The following is an 18719-nucleotide window of genomic DNA, read 5'->3' on the forward strand; positions in this document are numbered from 1 at the left end:
GTGCTTGTATGAAAATAACTACTTTCATTGTAGGCATATGGATTTAAACATCTCACAATAGGCTAGCTGTCAAAACCTAGACAGCATTTTTGGATAAGAACAGTTTGCATGTTCCTTTGATGCCCAAAAATACTGTCTGGGCAGAGCTCACTAAATGTTGAAACACAGCCAGTAATTTTACAGGTTTCACTTGTCAACTGTCAAACAGACAGGATGGAAACGAATAAAGGATGCTGAATTCTTCAGTAACTGGGTCATTCTACAAAACATGTGCCATTTTTGTCTCTCAAATACACGTGTAAAAAACGACTTCAACATTCAATGGGTTATGCCAACTTGAAACACAAAAACACAATCCAGTAACTTTATTTTTATGCTTTTTTTCTTTCTTCGCATAGATGAGTCATTTCCCCCACTCACATATGTATAACTTCTTGCTATATAACAACAATACATACAACATTAAGGATGTTAATATATATAAATAAAACATAGAAGTCTAATATACAAATATATACGTGATTTATTATTAAAATGGTTCAAGTTTAACATTAAAATTATTGAAGGGAAAGTTTTTTGTTACTCATGTTAGTAGTTAAATCCTAAAAGGTCAGCTCTGTTTAGATTAACATGTATAGTAAACATTTAAAAAGTGTGGGTATTTGTTGAAACACAGCATTAAATTCTCTAAATAAGTAATTTATAGTTTTGTGAACTTGTATTCTCAACTTGAACTAAAAACTGTCAACCCTGTTTTATCAATCCTGTCCCAGCAAACATTACAAATGATTCATTTCACAGTTCACTGACACATTGTTTTACTGAATGTTTTGAAATTTTACTTTAAATCTTATTAAAACAGAAAAAATGCGCCTATTCTGTAGAATAACCCAACTTCATAATACCCAAACTCATCTCATGTGAATATCAGATGTGTAACGTTATATGCTTTGATCACTCCTGTTCACAACTGCCATCCAACGCAATTTCGTGAATATTAATGTTATCTGCAAACGCTTCACGCAAACACCAACACGGTCTCGAAAAGCTGATTCTTTGTGGAGGAAAATTTTAAGGCTTGTTGTTATTTTGCTAAAGCTGGCTAACGCGTCTCTCACGAAACAGATGTTTGGAAAATCCAGCCGAGGATTAATCAAATCATTGTGACCACGTATGTTCAACCACGTCGCTTTATAGAGGTATAATACGAGTCGTTGGTTCAAGTGTCGTTTCCTTACCTCGGCCGTTTGTAAGATCCTGTTTTGGAAGGGTATGTTGTTAGCTCGCTGACAGTAATGGTAGCGGTTTATGATATGATGTGCAGACAGCGGGGGACGGAGGTGCTTCGGCTGTGAGTGAATGTGAGGAGTGAGGCGCCATCTAACGGTCACAAGAGGAACTGCGTCTGATGCTGCGCGGACAAGCACGGGTTTATTAGATTAAACTTCATCGCAGTACTTCACTCGAATATCTGTACTCTTCTCAACTGAACTTTGACACGAAGTCAAAAATGTAACTTTTGATTGTTACAATTTCATGTAAATCCTCAAAGTACTATTTTACTAAGCCAGTAGATACGCTGCCATCTGAACTTTCATATCCAGGGATTTTGATCCACATAATTACAATTCAGTGGGAAAACTGCTTTAATTTAATTGTTTTCGATCAAATACTCTGACCTTTGTAAGTAAAATATGAGATAAAATCCATAGTAATATAAAAGTAAAAAAACATCTCTCCTAACTTCAACTTTGTCTTACAAAAAAAAAATAAAAAATAAAAAAAGGTGTTGAGGTTTGAGGTTTTTACCTATTAATAAATGGAATGAGATACAATTAAGGAATGACTGGTTTAGCAGCACTGTAAAACAGAATTCTTATTTAAGTAAGCTTTATTACATGAGAAAAGTGGGGGAAAAAAATAGCAAAATCAACAAAACTACAAGACCACCAAATTTACCAAATAATAAAAAAGCACAATTTCTCATTAAAAAAAAAAAAAACTGTACAAAATGACACCGTGATTAAAACAGGATTCATATTATCGTCTTTTCTGGAAAATATTTCCCCTTCCTCCTGGTCCTCCTCGACCTCTGCCCCTCGCTGCGACTGCAAAGGAAAGACAAACAGTTAGTGGTTTCATCAGCTTTTCCCATGAAAAGCATCAACATGTTAACAAAATGACGAACTGGGCTCAGTACTTTTTTGGAGGATATAAAAATTAATTGTATTATTTATATTCAATTTAATATTTATATTTGATTAATATTTAGAGGCAAACTGCTTTATTTGTTATTGGCACTAAAATGTACTAGATGCTCAAACAAAACCATTTGGAACTATACAGATAATTTGTATGGCTAAAAAGCATTTGACATTGCAACTACAAAAAAAAAAAAAAAAAAAAATTATAAATATATATTATAGTATAGTAATGCTGTAAAGTCAAAGATACCATAAATGGATGTTGATTGACCAACCTTGAGCTTTGAGAATAGCAGCTTTGCCTCTTCCAGCTCCTGCACCTTGGTTTTTGTTTTTCATGCTCTTCAACATAGGGGCGTTTTTCAACATGTCTGGCAGAATGAGGAAGCGTATTTTGCTGCCGCGAATGTACACCTGCTCCAGCTGTGACACTCTGCCGTCTCTATAGGTCACTGTAATGTTGGACATCTAGTTCACACAAAAAAGGGCAGTTGGTTTCATTATTCAGGACTCACTGCAGTGCAATTGAATGAATCCAGGATTAAAGTAAATGTCTGGGTAACGTAGTTACAACTCATCGAGAATGAGTTGTGATTCTGCAGTACCTGGCAGTTCATGTTATCCTCTGCTTCGATCAGCTTGCCTCTGTACACCTCGCCTGTGTTTGTCTCACAGGTCACGATGTGACCCTCTGCTTCATGCAGGACTTTGATGGGAACACCAATAGACATGTTTTACTCTGAAGACGAAAAAAAAATTAGAATTAGTTTTGAATCACACGATGAAAGTAATAAGAGCAGAGAGAATCATTCACTCGTATCATTAGACTTAACCGGTTAAGTGTTTGAGTCACTAAAAGAGATCCGACTCATTAGAACGATTCACTCGGGAATCGAACTACACTGGTTTCGCTCATAAGGTTATACTTTTGACTCACTTAAAAGAACCGGCTCACATGAATCATTCGTTCAGGAATCATGTACAGTGAATATTGCATTTCCACGCTCAAAAAATGGAACTTAATGAAAACCATTCAGTTTTGGTATTTAATAAAGTCAGCTTATCCTGACTTAAATAACTAAACTAACACATTCCCAATGAATATTTAGACCTGTCTAGAACGACTCGAATAAATAAACATGCAAACAATGAATGTCTCAAATGGACGTTGCTCCGCTAAAGCATCGAACAGATCCAACAACAGGACCGTATACTTTAGTGAAATACAAAACAACAGACTACAAATAATAGGTCTGCGTCATAAAGCATATCTTGACGTATAAAAAGTACCTTGTTTCGACGGCTGCGTAGAAAATCTCACAGTTGAACAACGTGCCTGTTAGCGGCGTTTTCCCGCTCCCACAATGCAGCTGAAAGCAGAAGCCCCGCCCTTTCCTGAAACTCTGTTGCATTACGGGAGTCGAAGTCTTATTACTATCTAAAATTTCAGGTCAATCTAAACAAGAGGCAGATACCTCAGAATTACACAAGAGGGCAGTATTGAATTGTGGATATTATCTAAAACATTTCCATTCATCATAAACTTTAATCAAATGTCACAATTAGCAATAATTATTAATAAACAGTTGTTTTTTTAATTATACGTCTTTGTTAATGTTACAATAAGGGTTTTGCATTTATTTCTGCATGCTTATAATAAAAATATATATTTTATTTCATATTTTAATATTTTTTGCATGAAATACATATTTGACAGATTTCATGATGAACGATTCTGAAACGATTATTTTTTTATATAATACAGTATATATGCCACATATAAAATAATAAATTGTTAAACAATGGGGGGAAAAGTTTGGAGAAGTCATTTGTCTGGTTTTGGCATCATCAAGATTCATTGCTCTAGTCTAAGATATTGTGCAAGGCAGTAAGATCTGGTCTAAATTTGTTCTGTCATCCTGGTGCTTGATAGACTGATCCCATGTCTGTAAATCACTGCAGAACGAGAGACCATGTTATGCTCAAAATGGGCTAAATTGACGAGCCAAGACAGGAAGCATTATGTTTGCCAATTCTGTTTATTAAAATGAATGTTCCCGTTTTCCTGAAATTAAGGGAAGTGGTAAAAACTAATAATGGACTGAAATAGTGGCCAAAGCACAGAACATTAAATAAATAAATATATATATATATATATATATATATATATATATATATATATATATATATATATATATATATATATATATATATATATATATATATATATATATAACACAAAATTGTAACAGCAAATTCCTTTACACATCCTCCCCATGCCAAATATACTATACCTGCTCTGTTATTCTGTATCAGATATGTTACAATATATTATCTGGAAATGAAATTATTTTCCTTAAAAACATGTCAGAATTTAACAGGAAAATGGAATTGTTTATCAAATAAATTTACTTTTAAATTAAATGTTCCTTCCAGGTGGAATGACCTGCCCAACTCTTGAAACTTCTTTTAAAGCCTTGAAACTAACACGATAGCTTCTTTTTGAATTCTGTTTTCTTTTTTATTTATTATAAAATTAACAAAAGCAAAAAAAAAAGCCTCTAAACGCTAGTTTGCTCTATTCTTTTCCTGTTCTATTTTTTGATTTATTATAGGATTCAAAAAACCTTGCAACGTTTACTGCATTAGCGTAACTGAGACTTGTTACAGCACTTGCATAATCATTGCTCTTTTGTTGATTTTGATTGCTTCCATTGTCCTCATTTGTAAGTTGCTTTGGATAAAAGTATCTGCCTATTGATTAAATGCAAATGTAAACAAAACCAACAGTCTCTTTCTGGGACCTAAAATTCCCCTCATCGTATTGAACCTGACGCTCTGAAGAACTTCACCTGCATCGAATCCACAAACAGTGACATAGTGGAATGGGTGGTGACATGCCTGTTGATTACACAGTAACTCTCAGCAATGTCTTCAAACCACATTTTAGCAGCAGAATGAACCTGCCAGCTGCTGCTGATCTATGTGACACGCTGACAGGCTGTTAGCTCCTCTCCGAACCGATTTATGCTACAAGCATTCATGATGGAAGAAGATAAATGACTGCGTAAGTCTGGAGATGTATTATTGTGAAGAACATCTGTCTCATTAAAAATGGTGCTCTCAACACAAAATCAAACAATGTATGTCACTGCTGAGCATACTGACATTTCTCAGCTAGAATCAACAAACCAGTAGATTTGAACTGATATGACCATATGAAGGACACATTGCACCTTCAAAAAAAGAAAGAGTTTCTGTTTCTTTCCTTTTCCTTTTCATTGTTGCAATTATTATAATAAGGGTATAGCTGCCATAACAATAATGATTAAAAAACATCCATCTATCTGATCCTTCAGCGTAGGCCAAATATAGATGCAACATTGATCAAGGACATAAAAAAAAACAAACAATTCTGTAAAGTCTAGCTCACTTGTTCCATTTCTATGAATATTCACTGTAGACACTAGCCTTCTGTAGATGGACAGTTACACATACAGAAATGGCGACTACCATGTGTCAAATACATGTATTATGTATATAGTGCAGGTTTTTTTCCCCACTCTAGAGCTTTTAAATAAGGAAAAAGGAAGTGTAATGATGCCGTTTAAGGGATCATCAAATGCTCCTTCATTTGATTTCCTTTGCATTAGGCTGGCTGCTGGCGTCAGCAGTGTCTCTGTAAATACAATCATAGCTGGTCTGTGTATGGGTCCATGGTTGTGCTCATATGCGTGCGTGTCAGAGGTGGGGATTAAACAGCACTGTCCTACATCCTCCAAGAATTTTATGATCCCTATAATCATTATGTGGGTGTGTTAGACTAAATAAATCTATAACACACGATTGCTCATTTGACATACCATTTGTGATTCATTTTTGTTTAAACTTGTATTCTTCTGGAAAATTTGATCATTAAAAATCAGAATCAAAGTCCACTTTATTGAGCACCAAGAAGGCCACAGACAGTTTATGGCTTAAACCAGCTGTTTATGGATTAATGATACTGATTTAATGGATAATTAATGTCCGCATGTGATTCTTATCAAACATTAGATTTTATACATGACTATTCATAAATTGTATTTGTGCAAAATTAGGTATAGCTTTGTTTTATTTAGTACATTTCTTGAAATATTAACACATGCTTACAATCAGTACAGTATTCAGTTTGGTCATGTTTTAAAAGGGCTGCACGATGAAAAACTAAATTAGTGTGATTATCAAATTGCAAAGGCTGCGATTTAAATACATATATTGATATGAATATATATATGCTACATGTTTCATTGTGAATAATGGCGCTGTGTTCTTTTACAGGCAAGCAGCTCATATAGCCCAGTGTTTTCAGCAGCTTGGTTCACAGTAAATGCAGCAAACTCCAGTTTTGGTCACTTATAACATGCATTTACTATTATTCGATATATTATTTTTTATTTTACAGTGAAATATTATTAGCAATATTTTTTTATTTTATATTTATTATTAATAATAATAATATTCACAATAAATATTATTATTATTATCATTTTATTGTCATACTAATAAAAATTGAGGTTTTTTTTAATGCATTTGAAATCAAAAGTTTTTTTTATAAAAAAAAAAAAATCTTGTAGTACAAATCATTGACCAGGAAACAATGCTCTTTTAATAAAGCTCCTTGAAAACATATAAGTTTTGAAAACACAATGTCAGCGAACAAGTTCTTCATGAAGTCTGAAAATCTGGAAACACCATCAGGAGTGTTTGACTGCAAAGACAAGTAGGAATTCCTGGAATTTGTATGGTGCGGGTTCCCACACGAGTTATGTGATCCTCACATAGTTTTATCTTTCCTAACCCTTGATAGTACTGTAAGTGAAGTCACCCTCACTAGCACAACAATTCAGACCAGGGATTACTTCATGAAGAATGAAACGAGCGTCATTCGGGTATTTTAAGAGGAATAACTCCTGTAGCATAATGGAAGTGTGTGTCATGACACTTCTGCAAGATCGGATGAGTTGCTTGTCCTTATGGGTAACAGACATCTGACATGTAAATTAGTAATAGCACTGCAGTCTTTTACAGTCATGATTTCTACATGGTCCCTGATGGAGGGAACTTCCTCCCTGGTATGTAATGAGAAAACCTGTGTTGAACTGGCGGGAAAGGAATTTTCCAAAGTTCCATTTAAACTGTATCCCAAGTCTTGGAATTCAGTTTGAGGCCTGGTTTTTGATGGCATTTGCTTTGTAAATTTGTCACAGGAAACCATGCCAGGAATGGGATTGGCATCCAATACATAGCCATTGGACACTGTACAAGAAGTCTCGATCACACTAATCGGAGCAGAAGAAGCACCCATGCCTCTGTTTCTGTTACCAATTGACAGTCTGTTTTCATGCCACAGGAAGTGCTGTCGGATGATCCTTCGGAAGGTGTGTCTGAAGTCACGTATTCGGTAGGCGTATATAAACGGGTTCACTGCTGAATTAGCATGTGAAAGGATTATGGCCAGGTACATGACCCAGGCCTGAGGTCGATCACACAGTGGGCAGAATAGTGTGAAGCAGTTAATGATGTGCAAAGGGAGCCAACAAACAGCAAAGAGGCCCACGATGATTGCCAGTGATTTGGCTGCGTGGACTTCTCTTTGCAGCATGGACCGGGAAGAGGATCCCTCCCTGTGGGCGTAGCCTTGCAAGTGTACAAGTTTCTGCTCCATCTGTCTGAGCTGGCGACGGGCAGCCATGAAGATCCATGCATAGATGGCCAGCATGGCAAAAAGCGGAATCAAGACGCAACCGAAAAAGTTGAAGTAAACCATGTAATCCATAGTGACCACCTTCTCGAACAGGCACTCTGTCATACCTTGAGGACAAGTACTGTTGGTTCCAATGATGACCCGTCTGTTCCAGCCTAGCATGGGGGTCAAGCCGATGACCACTGAAAGAATCCAGCATACCGCAATGATGCCTTTGGCTCTTTGGCCTGTGACGAGGCTGTTGTACCTAAGCAAGACAAAACAAAACAGACATGAGACAGCAATTAAGGAAGCAAGTATGCTATGGATCACTATAGTGATAAGCATGCAAAGTTTGGTCATATATTAAAACTCTATCTGCCTTAAACAATATGTTGATATTTCCTGAAGTCCATCCTGAAGTGGGACTTACTGTTCTGAGCGTGAATACTGTCAGGGCTGGAAAAGGCTGCACCATTTTTTTCTCAAATCCACACATGCATGCACTGAGTTCGCTCCTGGGAAATGTCCATTGTTTAGGTGTTTATGCTGTGGTAATTCCTGCCCAAGTGCAAAATACCAGGATATGTGCTAATAAGAAGCATAAATTTCACCTGTATTGTGCCTATTCTTAAAATAATACTTACAGGCCTTGTTTTTGTATGACTTAACCTTAGCCTTGTCAGTGATATTATTAGAAACCATGAGAAGAACTGAGTTGTTCAATTAAATCAGGATTTTTGAAGATCAAAAGTTGAAAAACTTTTCAGTCTTTTTAGAGGTGGCATAAATGCAATCCAATTATTCCACCTTAACTATTATAGAACAAAGCTAAATAAACAAAAATTTGTTAACACATTTTTAATTCACTTTAAATAACCAACTCGTCAGAGTCGGACAACACTGGTTGTTCTGTATGTTTTTGATTCCCTAAAATTAACCAGCTCATAAAAGTTATTCATTCGGGAGTCGGACGACATTGGTTGTGCTGTATGTTTTTTATTTTGTAAAAAGAGGCAGCCCATACGAGTCATTCCTTTGGGATTTGGGATTCGGACTACACTGGTCATGCAGTATGTTTTTGATTTTCTGAAAGAAACCAGCATTTAAGAGTCATTAATTCAATAATCAGACCGCAGTGGTTGTGCTTTATGTTTTATAGTCATTTGTTTGCAGGTTGGAATATACTGGTTGTGTTTTGTATGGATTACTAAAAATAGTTATTTGTTCAGGAGTCAGACTACAATGGTTCTATTGAACATTTTACAATGTAGCTTCTAGTGAATAGGTATTGCCAAAAAAATCTCACAAACCCTAAATATAAAAAATAATAAATGGTTCACCTCAAGAAGTTTCATTAAGAACATTACTATATTGAGACCCCCACAGACCTCTGATTGAGAAATCTAGAACTAAACTTTAAGTGCTATAATAAATTATTGCATATTAGCAACTGTATAAGCATCAGTTTACAAGCAGTTTGGAATACAGCTGTGCAAAATCCACCGCCGTTATGCATTTCAGACATCATGCAGACAGCCCTGCTACATGTTTCCTTTGCCAAGGGCAACAGTTGGAAATGGTGGTCAAACATCGATTGTTCCAAAAATCCTTGGGCTTATATCAGGCCCATCGAGAACAACAGTGGCTGCTTCATTAAACCCAGAGGACTTACAGGGCTCCAGTACTACTGGTACCTCATTCACACACCCACAGAGACTGGAAGCCGGCAGACCTTATGTAATCAACACCTGCCAGGGATTTTGCTGTCACTGCTGTTCTCTTACAATGCTTCGGGTGGCTCAATCTACACCATGAGCAGAAATGTGCATCACACCCTCCATGCAGCCAAGTGGTAAAGTCCCACACCTTTCAGCTACTGAAAAGTGCTGCTGAGAGCGGCTGGGCCAGGGCATTTAAGAATAACCATTACAATGTTCAACTCGAGTGCAAAATGCCCCATGATAAAGACTCCACAAGAAAATTATGTTTAAAGAAGCCCTGTTTTGATAAATATCACTGGACTGAGATACATTAAGCAATAAATACTACAGCAGTTGTGACCTAATGGTTAGAGAGTCAAACTTGTTACTTGTAAAAGTTTGCAGTTTTGAGACTCAGTACCAGCAGGAGTGAATGTTCAGAACTTTCTTCCAACCTTCAATACCACGACTGATATAAGACCCTTGAGCAAGTCACCGAACCCCCATCAACTCCCTGGGTCCCACAGCAAAAATGGCTGCCCAAGGCTCCATGTGGGTGCGTTTGAATGGGTTAAATGCAGGGCACAAATTCCAAGTATGGGAAACCGTACTTGGCTACACACGTCACTTTCAAGTTTCACTTTTTTGTTATGTATGTTAAAGACTTGTTTTGAAAAAAAACCTCAACATAAGTATTACAATTCCACACAGCTTGTGCTACAGACAATGAATGATACCACAAATCATGTGGTTTACTGTGCAGAGGTGTGATATTATTTTTAAGGGATCAGCCCTATGATTTACAACTGACGTTATAACGACTGAAAATCCCCCAGGCTTACACTAAAAAAGGGAACCAAGTCATATCTTGATCGATTTGAAAGTTTTGTAACAAGACAGACATTAAAAGGGAAATTATCAAGATAAAGGCAGAGAGAGTCACGAAGTCTAGGAGCCTTTAACTTCATATCAAAACATTTGCAAAATACAGATAGGCCTAATACAGATTAGAGAATGATAATATATCAGCAAACACGTAACATTTGATTAAATACACATGTAAACACCGACACAAACACACGCACATAGACAGTGGGTCTCCAGTTGTTCCATACCTGTATGGTCTTTCATCTGAAGAAGAAAGTTTGAATAACTATTTTGTCCATACAATGAAAGTCATTGGGATAAACAAAACAACAACTCTGTACTCTGCTAACTTAAATTTTATGGACAATTATTTTTATTTATTTTTTTCACATTCTTCAATATATTTTGTGTCGCAATAACATGAGCCTGAGTAAATGATGACAGTCTTTTAAATTTTTTTTAGGGAACTATATATTAACTTTTGGGTTTAGTGTAATTTCTGCAGCACCAGATAGTATAAAAATAGCATGCAGAAAGTAATTGTTTGGACATTATTTGGACAAATAGATGCACTGTAATTCTATGTGATCTTCGATACAATTTTTTATAAATTTTTACCTTTAATAATAACCAGTTTTGAATGTACTAGTAATAGAAACTCTATGGGTTTTATGTTCCTAGTTAATCTTTCAATCAACCAATATGATCAGTAATCCTCTTCTTACCAAAAGACCACAACACAATCATTCACTCACCTCAATGGGATCTTGATGGCGATGTAACGATCCACGGCGATGGCCAACAAACTGAAGATGGAGCTCTGTGTGAGGACCAGCACGAAACAGGCAATGAAGAGGCACCCATGAAAATGGCTGCAGAAGCCCGTGCTGATGGTGACGGCAAACGGAATGGCCAGGAGTCCTACAGCAATGTCCGCCACAGCCAGTGACACCACGAAGAAGTTGGTGATGCTCTGGAGGTTACTGTTAAGGCAGACGGCCCAGCACACCAGAACGTTCCCTGCCACGGCTAAAACTGCAATCAGGAGCTCAAGAACAATGTAGACGAGTGAAGACATGGTGCCATCAACCGGTGTGAAAGGACATCCTCAGGGACACACATAGTTGTGCTCCCGATAATTGCTCAGTGGGACTTCACTCCGCCACTCAATGGCTCCTGCAATAGGTGTGAGGATGAGCCAATCTGACCATTCCTCCTGAATGTAAGATATCTTTTTGAATGGAAAGAGGGGATAGAAATAACCTGGTATCAGCTTTTGAGATTCTTTGGGGGTCACTTTGAGGAGGTGACTGTAGGGTCAATGGAGACACCCCTCTGTAAATCTTGATTTACCCATTCACCAGCATGTCCCTTAGGTCCAGCTTACTTCAGCCTTTCATTGAAAGCCTTAAAGTATACAGCTGCCAGATTGAATGAAGCAGCTCCGGTAGACCTTCACTGAGACTTCTTAACCTGTAAAAAATAATCATATCACAAAATTCAAGCTCAACCTCTTTGGATCACAAGACTTTCTACATGGAATGGATCAGTTTTTTCATAATTAAATGAATAAATGGTCATTTATATCAGTTATTTGTTTTATATTATAACATACACATTCTTTTCAAAAGTTTGTGGTCCATAAATCTCTTATGCCCACCAAGGCAGAATTCATTTGGTTAAAAATACAGTTAAATATTATTACAATTTAAATGAAAAATTAAAATAAATAATTTTGCATTTAGTTGGGTTTCTAGCATGTCTGCTTAGAAAAGCTGAAAAGAAATAGCAGTTTGTTATGGGTTGTCTGAGTCTGAAACAGTGTCATCCAGTTATCTGTTTCAATTTGCAGCCAGTATCTATGTAGATGGCTATCTAGTAAAAAAAAAAAAAAAAGACCACCTCCGAGCCATATACAGATTCCAAGGCAGTAATTCATGTGTCTTGTGTTTGACATGCCCCACGGGGTAAAGGGGTGGGGTGAGCAGTAGCTCATTATCATTTAAAGAGACATATCGCTGTGAACAGAGCTGTTCTTGACAAGGTAAAAAGGGTTTTGTTTTAAATGAGACATCTTAGCCAAAGTATGATACAGACATTTCATAAAGACACTAAAGAATCATACCAACTTGTGGAAAATGGGCATCCAATGTCACCTTTAAAATAACAGATTTTTGACTTTTCAGTTTCACATGATTCTTCAGAAATCGTTCTAATATGCTCATTTGGTGATTTCGTATTATTGTTAAAAAACAGTTTCTTTTGGGAAACATGACAAATTTCTTTCTAGTTAAAAAGGACATTTGTTTGAAATATAATTATTATATAAAATTAAAAATGTGTCTAAGCTCTACTTATTGATCTCTTACGATCTTGTCAAGATGCTGGTTTGCAGCGTCCTAAACGAAACATACATCGGGGCTCAAGGCGCAGTCTTTTTGTCTCATCTTCTCCAAAATTTTTTCATTTTTTCACTACATGCCGTCGTAAGATTAACTGTTTGCCTTTCACTGGCGCTGATCATATAAATTTAATATCTGTCCCCTGCATGGAGAATAAATCACTGTCGTCTTCATCGCTTAGCCCGATTCATGCTGCATTGTTTAATGCCTGCTCTGTGAATAATAAGGTGCTGCTTTTAGCCGATCTCATCTCTGATAAAAAACTTGGACTTCCTGTTTTTAACTGAATCATTGCATAAAGGAGATGATGGACGACTGTTTAATCAGATTACTCCTCCTGCTTTTGGAACTTTAAATCTCCCAAGGTCATCTGGCAGAGGTGGTGGTATTATTGCTGTCGGCAGTTTAATGTCAGTGCTGTGACCATTCCTCAGTTTTCTAAATTTGTGTGCTTGGTCTTAAGTATCTATGCCTCTACTTCTACAATCATTGCTACTGTCTACAAACCACCTAAAATTAAGTCACATGCAGCTTTAATGTCTGATTTTGCTAACTTTTTGACAATGCAAGTTCCATAGAATCATTTTTGTGGGGGACTTCAGTATTCATGTGGACCAAAGTGACTCTGTAATGGCAAAGGAATTTCTATCATTAATGGACTGTTTTATTGGTAACAAGTCTGATACATTGCAAAGGTCATACACTGAACTTTGTGCTTGCAAATGGCACATTTGCATCTCAATTATCATCTGTTGACATTGGTCTGTCAGACCACTCAGCTGTCTTCTTTGATTTGGAATTACATCGTCCAAGTGAGCTACCACTCAAACTTTAACATTCTAGAAGTGGAAATCTATTGATCAAACAGCTTTTTTTGAGTTCTGTTGTTTCAATCTTATGTGATTTGCATTTAACATCGTTGGAAAAGAAAAAATCACAGTTGAAAAATACTTCTATTGCTAACTAAGACACTTTTGCTACTCTAAGGACACGCAAGGTTACTTTTGCTCATTCTGCTCCATGGTATAATGACATTCTGGTCAATAGAAGTCTGCCTGTCTGAAAATGGAGTGTAAATGGCGACACACTGGCTTGAATGATGTATACCATCATTACTACATTAAAGATCGCTGCTGTAACCGCTGTACCTAAAAATGTAAATGTTGCTCTGACTTCAGTAACTTTCATCCTATTTCAAATCTCCCATTTTTGGCAAAATTACTTGAGCGTATTGTTGCCTCTCATTTGAGTAACCATATCACAGTTAATAATCTTTTTGAACCTCTTCAGTCGGGTTTTCGTAAGTTTCACAGTACTGAGACAGCCTTGGTCAAAGTCACCAATGATTTGTTGATGGCTTCTGACTCTGGTGCAACATCTATTCTTATTCTTCTTGATCTATGAGCTGTGTTTGATAATGTGGATCACAGTCTACTACTTATTCATCTTGAAAGAATGGGACTGCCTTAAGGTGGCTGAGGTTTTATTTTACTGACAGCTCCCAGTTTGTTTCTAAGGGTGGTTATAGGTCTGAGATTAGTTCTGTCTCAACTGGCGTCCCTCAGGGGTCGGTTTTAGGTCCTTTACTTTTTACTTTTTAACATTCATTTGTCATTTGTTTAGGCCACCTTTTGAGATTGTTCAGCCTTCATTACAATTTGTATGCCAACAACACAGATTTATATACATTCAAAACCTCATGAGCACCTTGACATTGCTAATTTGTCTGACTGCATTACTGAGATTATATTATGGATGGACAATAATTTCTTGTACTTGAATGGTGGTAAAACTGAAGTTATACTCATTGGTTCCCATTTTCAAATTTCTAAAGCTGGTTGTCTGTCCCAGAGACGAGTGAGAAACCTTGGAGTTATTTCTAAAGCAAATCTGTCTTTTGATTCTTTTTTCCACCTCAGAAATATTGCAAGATTTCGTGTACATTTTACAGTTGCGAAAATGCTAATGAATTCCTTTGTGGTCTCATGGTTAGACTATTGTAATTCTCTTTTAGCTGGAGCTTCTAAATCTATACTTAATAAATTGCAATATTTACAAAATTTAACTGCTAGGATTTTAACTGGGTCTAGGATTAGCAGTCATATTATTCCTATGTTAGAATCTTTGCGCTGGCTCCCGGTCAGGTTTATTTTATTTCTTAAGTACTTGAAAGTGCTCAGTCCGAATTGTTCAAATATGTTTGGCTTCGAAAATACAGAGCATCTAAAAATGTCTGTCTGTATGTGTAATTAAATCAGTTTGGCAATTCACTGACTATTTTGGCTCATTTATTGTGGTTTTGTGTAGGCTTATCTAGAATGAATTGAGTAACTGCAACATGCCTTCCACTGTAGACCACGTTATCTTTTATTGTTTTAGAGATTTCTTATCATTTAGCTCCAGTCTGTTTGATCAGGCACAAAAATGCCACAGTCACTCTTCCTCTGTGTTTTAGTGTTGCTGCTTGCTTTTTATAGCACAGCGTGACTTAGGTATGTCTGCAGACTCCCTCAAGTGATTTAATGACAAATTGTTCCCAAAGCACAGTCCTGGCATGTTGCATTTTAACAACTTTTGCATCTGCATACATCAGTCTACAAAAAACTTCCTGTGCATTAAGACAATGTACTTTCCATAACTGGTTAAACCCTTATGAAATATCATAATATTAAGCATGATGTCCAGACTTAAAATTATATACAAGGTTCCTCACAAGTCATATGAATCACTTCTTTATTATAAAACAACACAAAAAAAAGGGTGGGAATGCAGAAATACTGTTTGACAGATGTTCAGCGAGCATGTTCTATGTGACGGGAAATGATGCTTAGCGTTTGGGGACTATGATAAGAGTGCACTGCATGCCAATCTGTCATTCAGAAAGCATACTTAACAGTTATCCTAGTCATTCTAACATAATTAATGTCTTGTTAAGATGAACGTTTACATCACAAGTAATTTCAATGGGTAGGATGACATCATACAGTAGAGAAACGCATTGCTGATTACAAAAACTTTTTCTCAAAAAAGAAAATATACATTTAAATGAGTGTTAACACAATAGAAAAACAATGTCTGAAACATTAGGAGATATTTGTGTCAGAATTCTGTGATAATTTAGCCACCCATGTGGTTAAACAGCTGTACATTTACGTGGAGTACAGCAGAGAAGGATGCTTTATATAGCTGGTAAATTACATCACTGTTCTTAACAAGACATCATACCATGTGGATTTATGTAGATGTGTTTAACATCAAAACTTTAGCTTAAAAATATTAATTATAATCTTTAAGAATTTTATTTATCTATAAGGTAAGGTGTTCATAAAAAAAGCTCTAGCTGGATATCACTGTTTTTAAATTTGACCTGTTTTAATCCACTTTTATGGCCATGAGGTGTGGCAAATTATTAAAATATTTAATAAAAAAATAAATTAATTAATAATATGGTAAATACAGCAGCTTCACAGTTAAAACAAGGTCATAGAAGTGAATGCATAGCTAAATACTTAAAAACAATATGCTCTTAAAATAGTTTTTAGATGGAATTATTACATCATATGAACGTCATATTGGAGACTCCTGTGACTGCTCGTCATGTGAGCTAATTATGCACACTGTAAAAATACACAAAATTAGTGAGAAAAGTTGTGACATTAATTAACTTTTATATATAAAATTATGAATTCATAGTTTAGACTAAACAATTACAAGTGCAATCCAGACTCCCCCTGGACTAACGGGCTGCCAAACTTACAAAATGTAACATTCAAAGTAGAACAACAAAGGTCAATACTTTCAGTGAAATCACAAACTTTACTAGTAAACAAACACATTTACTATGTGTTTACAATGTAAGAACACTTCCGTTACTCACTTTAGCTGTGTACAAGCGTGTTTCCGCCACGCACCTGAGTTGTAGGTTTCTCCACAGGCATGCTGTCATTTCTGAACGTCCAAACCAAATCATTCCACACGTTTTATCACCCGGACAAAGTAATATGCAAAAATGCACTACTCTGAGCGTGTTTGGTCAGGGCAAAGGCGAGTCGAGTGTTATCTTTCCTCCGCTCCGTGGAGTTGTGGTGACCACAGACAAGTGCGCGCGCCGTCACTGTGACACTCACGCGCTGTGAGAAAAAGAGACCCACGTCTGGTTGGTTTTCGTGGTTTGTTCCAGGCTATTCGAGTTATGCAAAGTACATTAAACAAGATGTTTCCCTCCCTACAAGACCATTGTGGGTGGTAACTTCTTCATCAAGCTGTCATACTGGCAATCTTCATAGTCCTGCAGTTACGATAAAAGTTAAAATGGATTAGCCAGCACATTATCATAAATAACAAATAAATACAAATAATTAGTTAAAAAAAATTAAATAAAAATATATGACAGCAAAGAATACATAAAAAATAAATAAATAAAATAACGTTAAATTACTAATAAACAGTGCATAGGCCTATATTAAATATAAATGAAGATGAATGTCACAATTAATTCATATATAGATCAATACTTTCCAGTAGTAAAAATAAATGGCTTTATTGGTCAAATAATATGGTAGGCCAATATTTAGGTAGAAACTTTTTTTTTTTTTTTTTTTTTTACATTTATTCTTTTGAGATAATCGTGCACATAATCTTGTTTTATAATGACATAAGAATAAATATATCTGATATGACGTTTACAGTAAAACACGACTGCATTTTTATCAGAGGAATTTAATTCGAATCTTTTTATTTGTATGCGGTTTTTATCGTTAGTAAGCCCGATTTGAAATCACGCAGACAGTACAATGACTGATATAAACGTACGTGATGATAAGGAAGTAAGGGACCTGATTGTCACCGTGAGGTTGTGTGGTTTCTCACGTACTGCCGAAACATCCTGCTTCACCTCAGGGCCACATGAAGATAAATGTATGTAATCAGCAAACCAGAGGCTGAGGTCCACCCACCACACTGCAATGACATTTCTTAATGTTTTGGACCTAATACATGAGCCCAAGACTTTTCGTGGCCGTTCAGTAAATCAAATCAGACTGCATGCTCAACTTTTACCACAGCCTTGTTCGTGCAGAAAGCCCTCGGCACAAATATAGACACTTACTGTACCTCAGATTGCCGGATACAATCGGTGTGAAAATGAGAGGTTATTTTAGTAGTAGGAGGAAGTTCTTGAGGACAGCCGTTTAAACAGACCTTTTCTGCTGGCTCACTTCTTTCTTTCCACAAGGGGTAGTTTAGATTTTTTTTTCCGTTTTTAAATCTTCCCATAAGTGCTATGTGTGACTTCCAGGAAAGGTTGTATTACAAAAAAAAAAAAAAAAAAAAAAAAAACGGAACAAAAGAAAGAAAACAAAAAGAAGGAGTTCAGATTACCATCCATTGTATAGTTTCATGCTAGTGTGCCCTTGGAATAACCTACAAACTATAAGGTTTATTTAAAAGTGGTGTGTGTGCTTGAGCTCTAATGCGTGTCTGTACACCAAAGCATATCGGATTTAACATCTTGGATCTAGAAGGACAAACCTGCTCAAGCTGAACAAAAATGTGCTGAATTTATGTTCCATAAAAGTTATTGTTTACAGGTGCCAGGAATGACCCCAGAGACCAAGAAGAGATCAATATATCAGTGTTTAAATAAACATAAAATTGAAGGGTGTTACAACAGTTATTATTTAGTATTATTTACTATTGTGTTATTTATTAATCATTTCAATTAGCTTTTATTTTAATATTTTCAGTTTTATTTTAATGTTATTAGTTTTTGTTTTATATTTAGCTTTTAAATATATATATATATATATATATTTCAGTT

The 18719-nt window shown here is 36.0% G+C and overlaps 3 protein-coding genes across 6 annotated transcripts in view; all 3 read right to left on the reverse strand.

The window, feature by feature from the left end:
* Positions 1-11276, reverse strand: part of LOC113064135 (calcium/calmodulin-dependent protein kinase kinase 2-like) — a 31052-nt gene extending 19776 nt beyond the window's left edge. Inside the window, exon 1 of one of the 2 annotated variants that reach the window (XM_026234723.1) lies at positions 11255-11276. The gene's annotated coding sequence lies outside the window, so the exon portion shown is untranslated. Of the gene's footprint in view, positions 1-1238; positions 1611-11254 lie in introns of those variants that run through there. The other variant, XM_026234722.1, reaches the window with a different exon arrangement.
* LOC113064137 (small nuclear ribonucleoprotein Sm D3) lies at positions 1874-3645 on the reverse strand. Its single transcript, XM_026234727.1, has 4 exons — positions 3495-3645; positions 2810-2943; positions 2480-2672; positions 1874-2108 (listed from the first exon to the last, which is right to left on the reverse strand). The coding sequence occupies exons 2-4, from the start codon at positions 2933-2935 to the stop codon at positions 2041-2043; spliced, it is 387 nt and encodes a 128-aa protein (XP_026090512.1). The 5' UTR covers positions 2936-2943; positions 3495-3645; the 3' UTR covers positions 1874-2040.
* LOC113064136 (adenosine receptor A2b-like) lies at positions 6830-17075 on the reverse strand. 3 transcript variants are annotated; one of them, XM_026234726.1, is made up of 4 exons: positions 16779-17075; positions 11853-11972; positions 11255-11675; positions 6830-8197 (listed from the first exon to the last, which is right to left on the reverse strand). In XM_026234726.1, the coding sequence occupies exons 3-4, from the start codon at positions 11575-11577 to the stop codon at positions 7180-7182; spliced, it is 1341 nt and encodes a 446-aa protein (XP_026090511.1). In that variant the 5' UTR covers positions 11578-11675; positions 11853-11972; positions 16779-17075; the 3' UTR covers positions 6830-7179. The 3 variants fall into 3 exon arrangements, with proteins under 3 accessions (XP_026090511.1, XP_026090510.1, XP_026090509.1); XM_026234725.1 differs by having other exon boundaries at positions 11763-11972; XM_026234724.1 differs by having other exon boundaries at positions 11255-11692; positions 11756-11972; positions 16779-17074.
* Positions 17076-18719: the final 1644 nt, after the last annotated feature.

The sequence above is a fragment of the Carassius auratus genome, chromosome 46 (assembly GCF_003368295.1).
Source record: "Carassius auratus strain Wakin chromosome 46, ASM336829v1, whole genome shotgun sequence".
In the NCBI taxonomy this organism is placed as follows: Eukaryota; Metazoa; Chordata; class Actinopteri; order Cypriniformes; family Cyprinidae; genus Carassius; species Carassius auratus.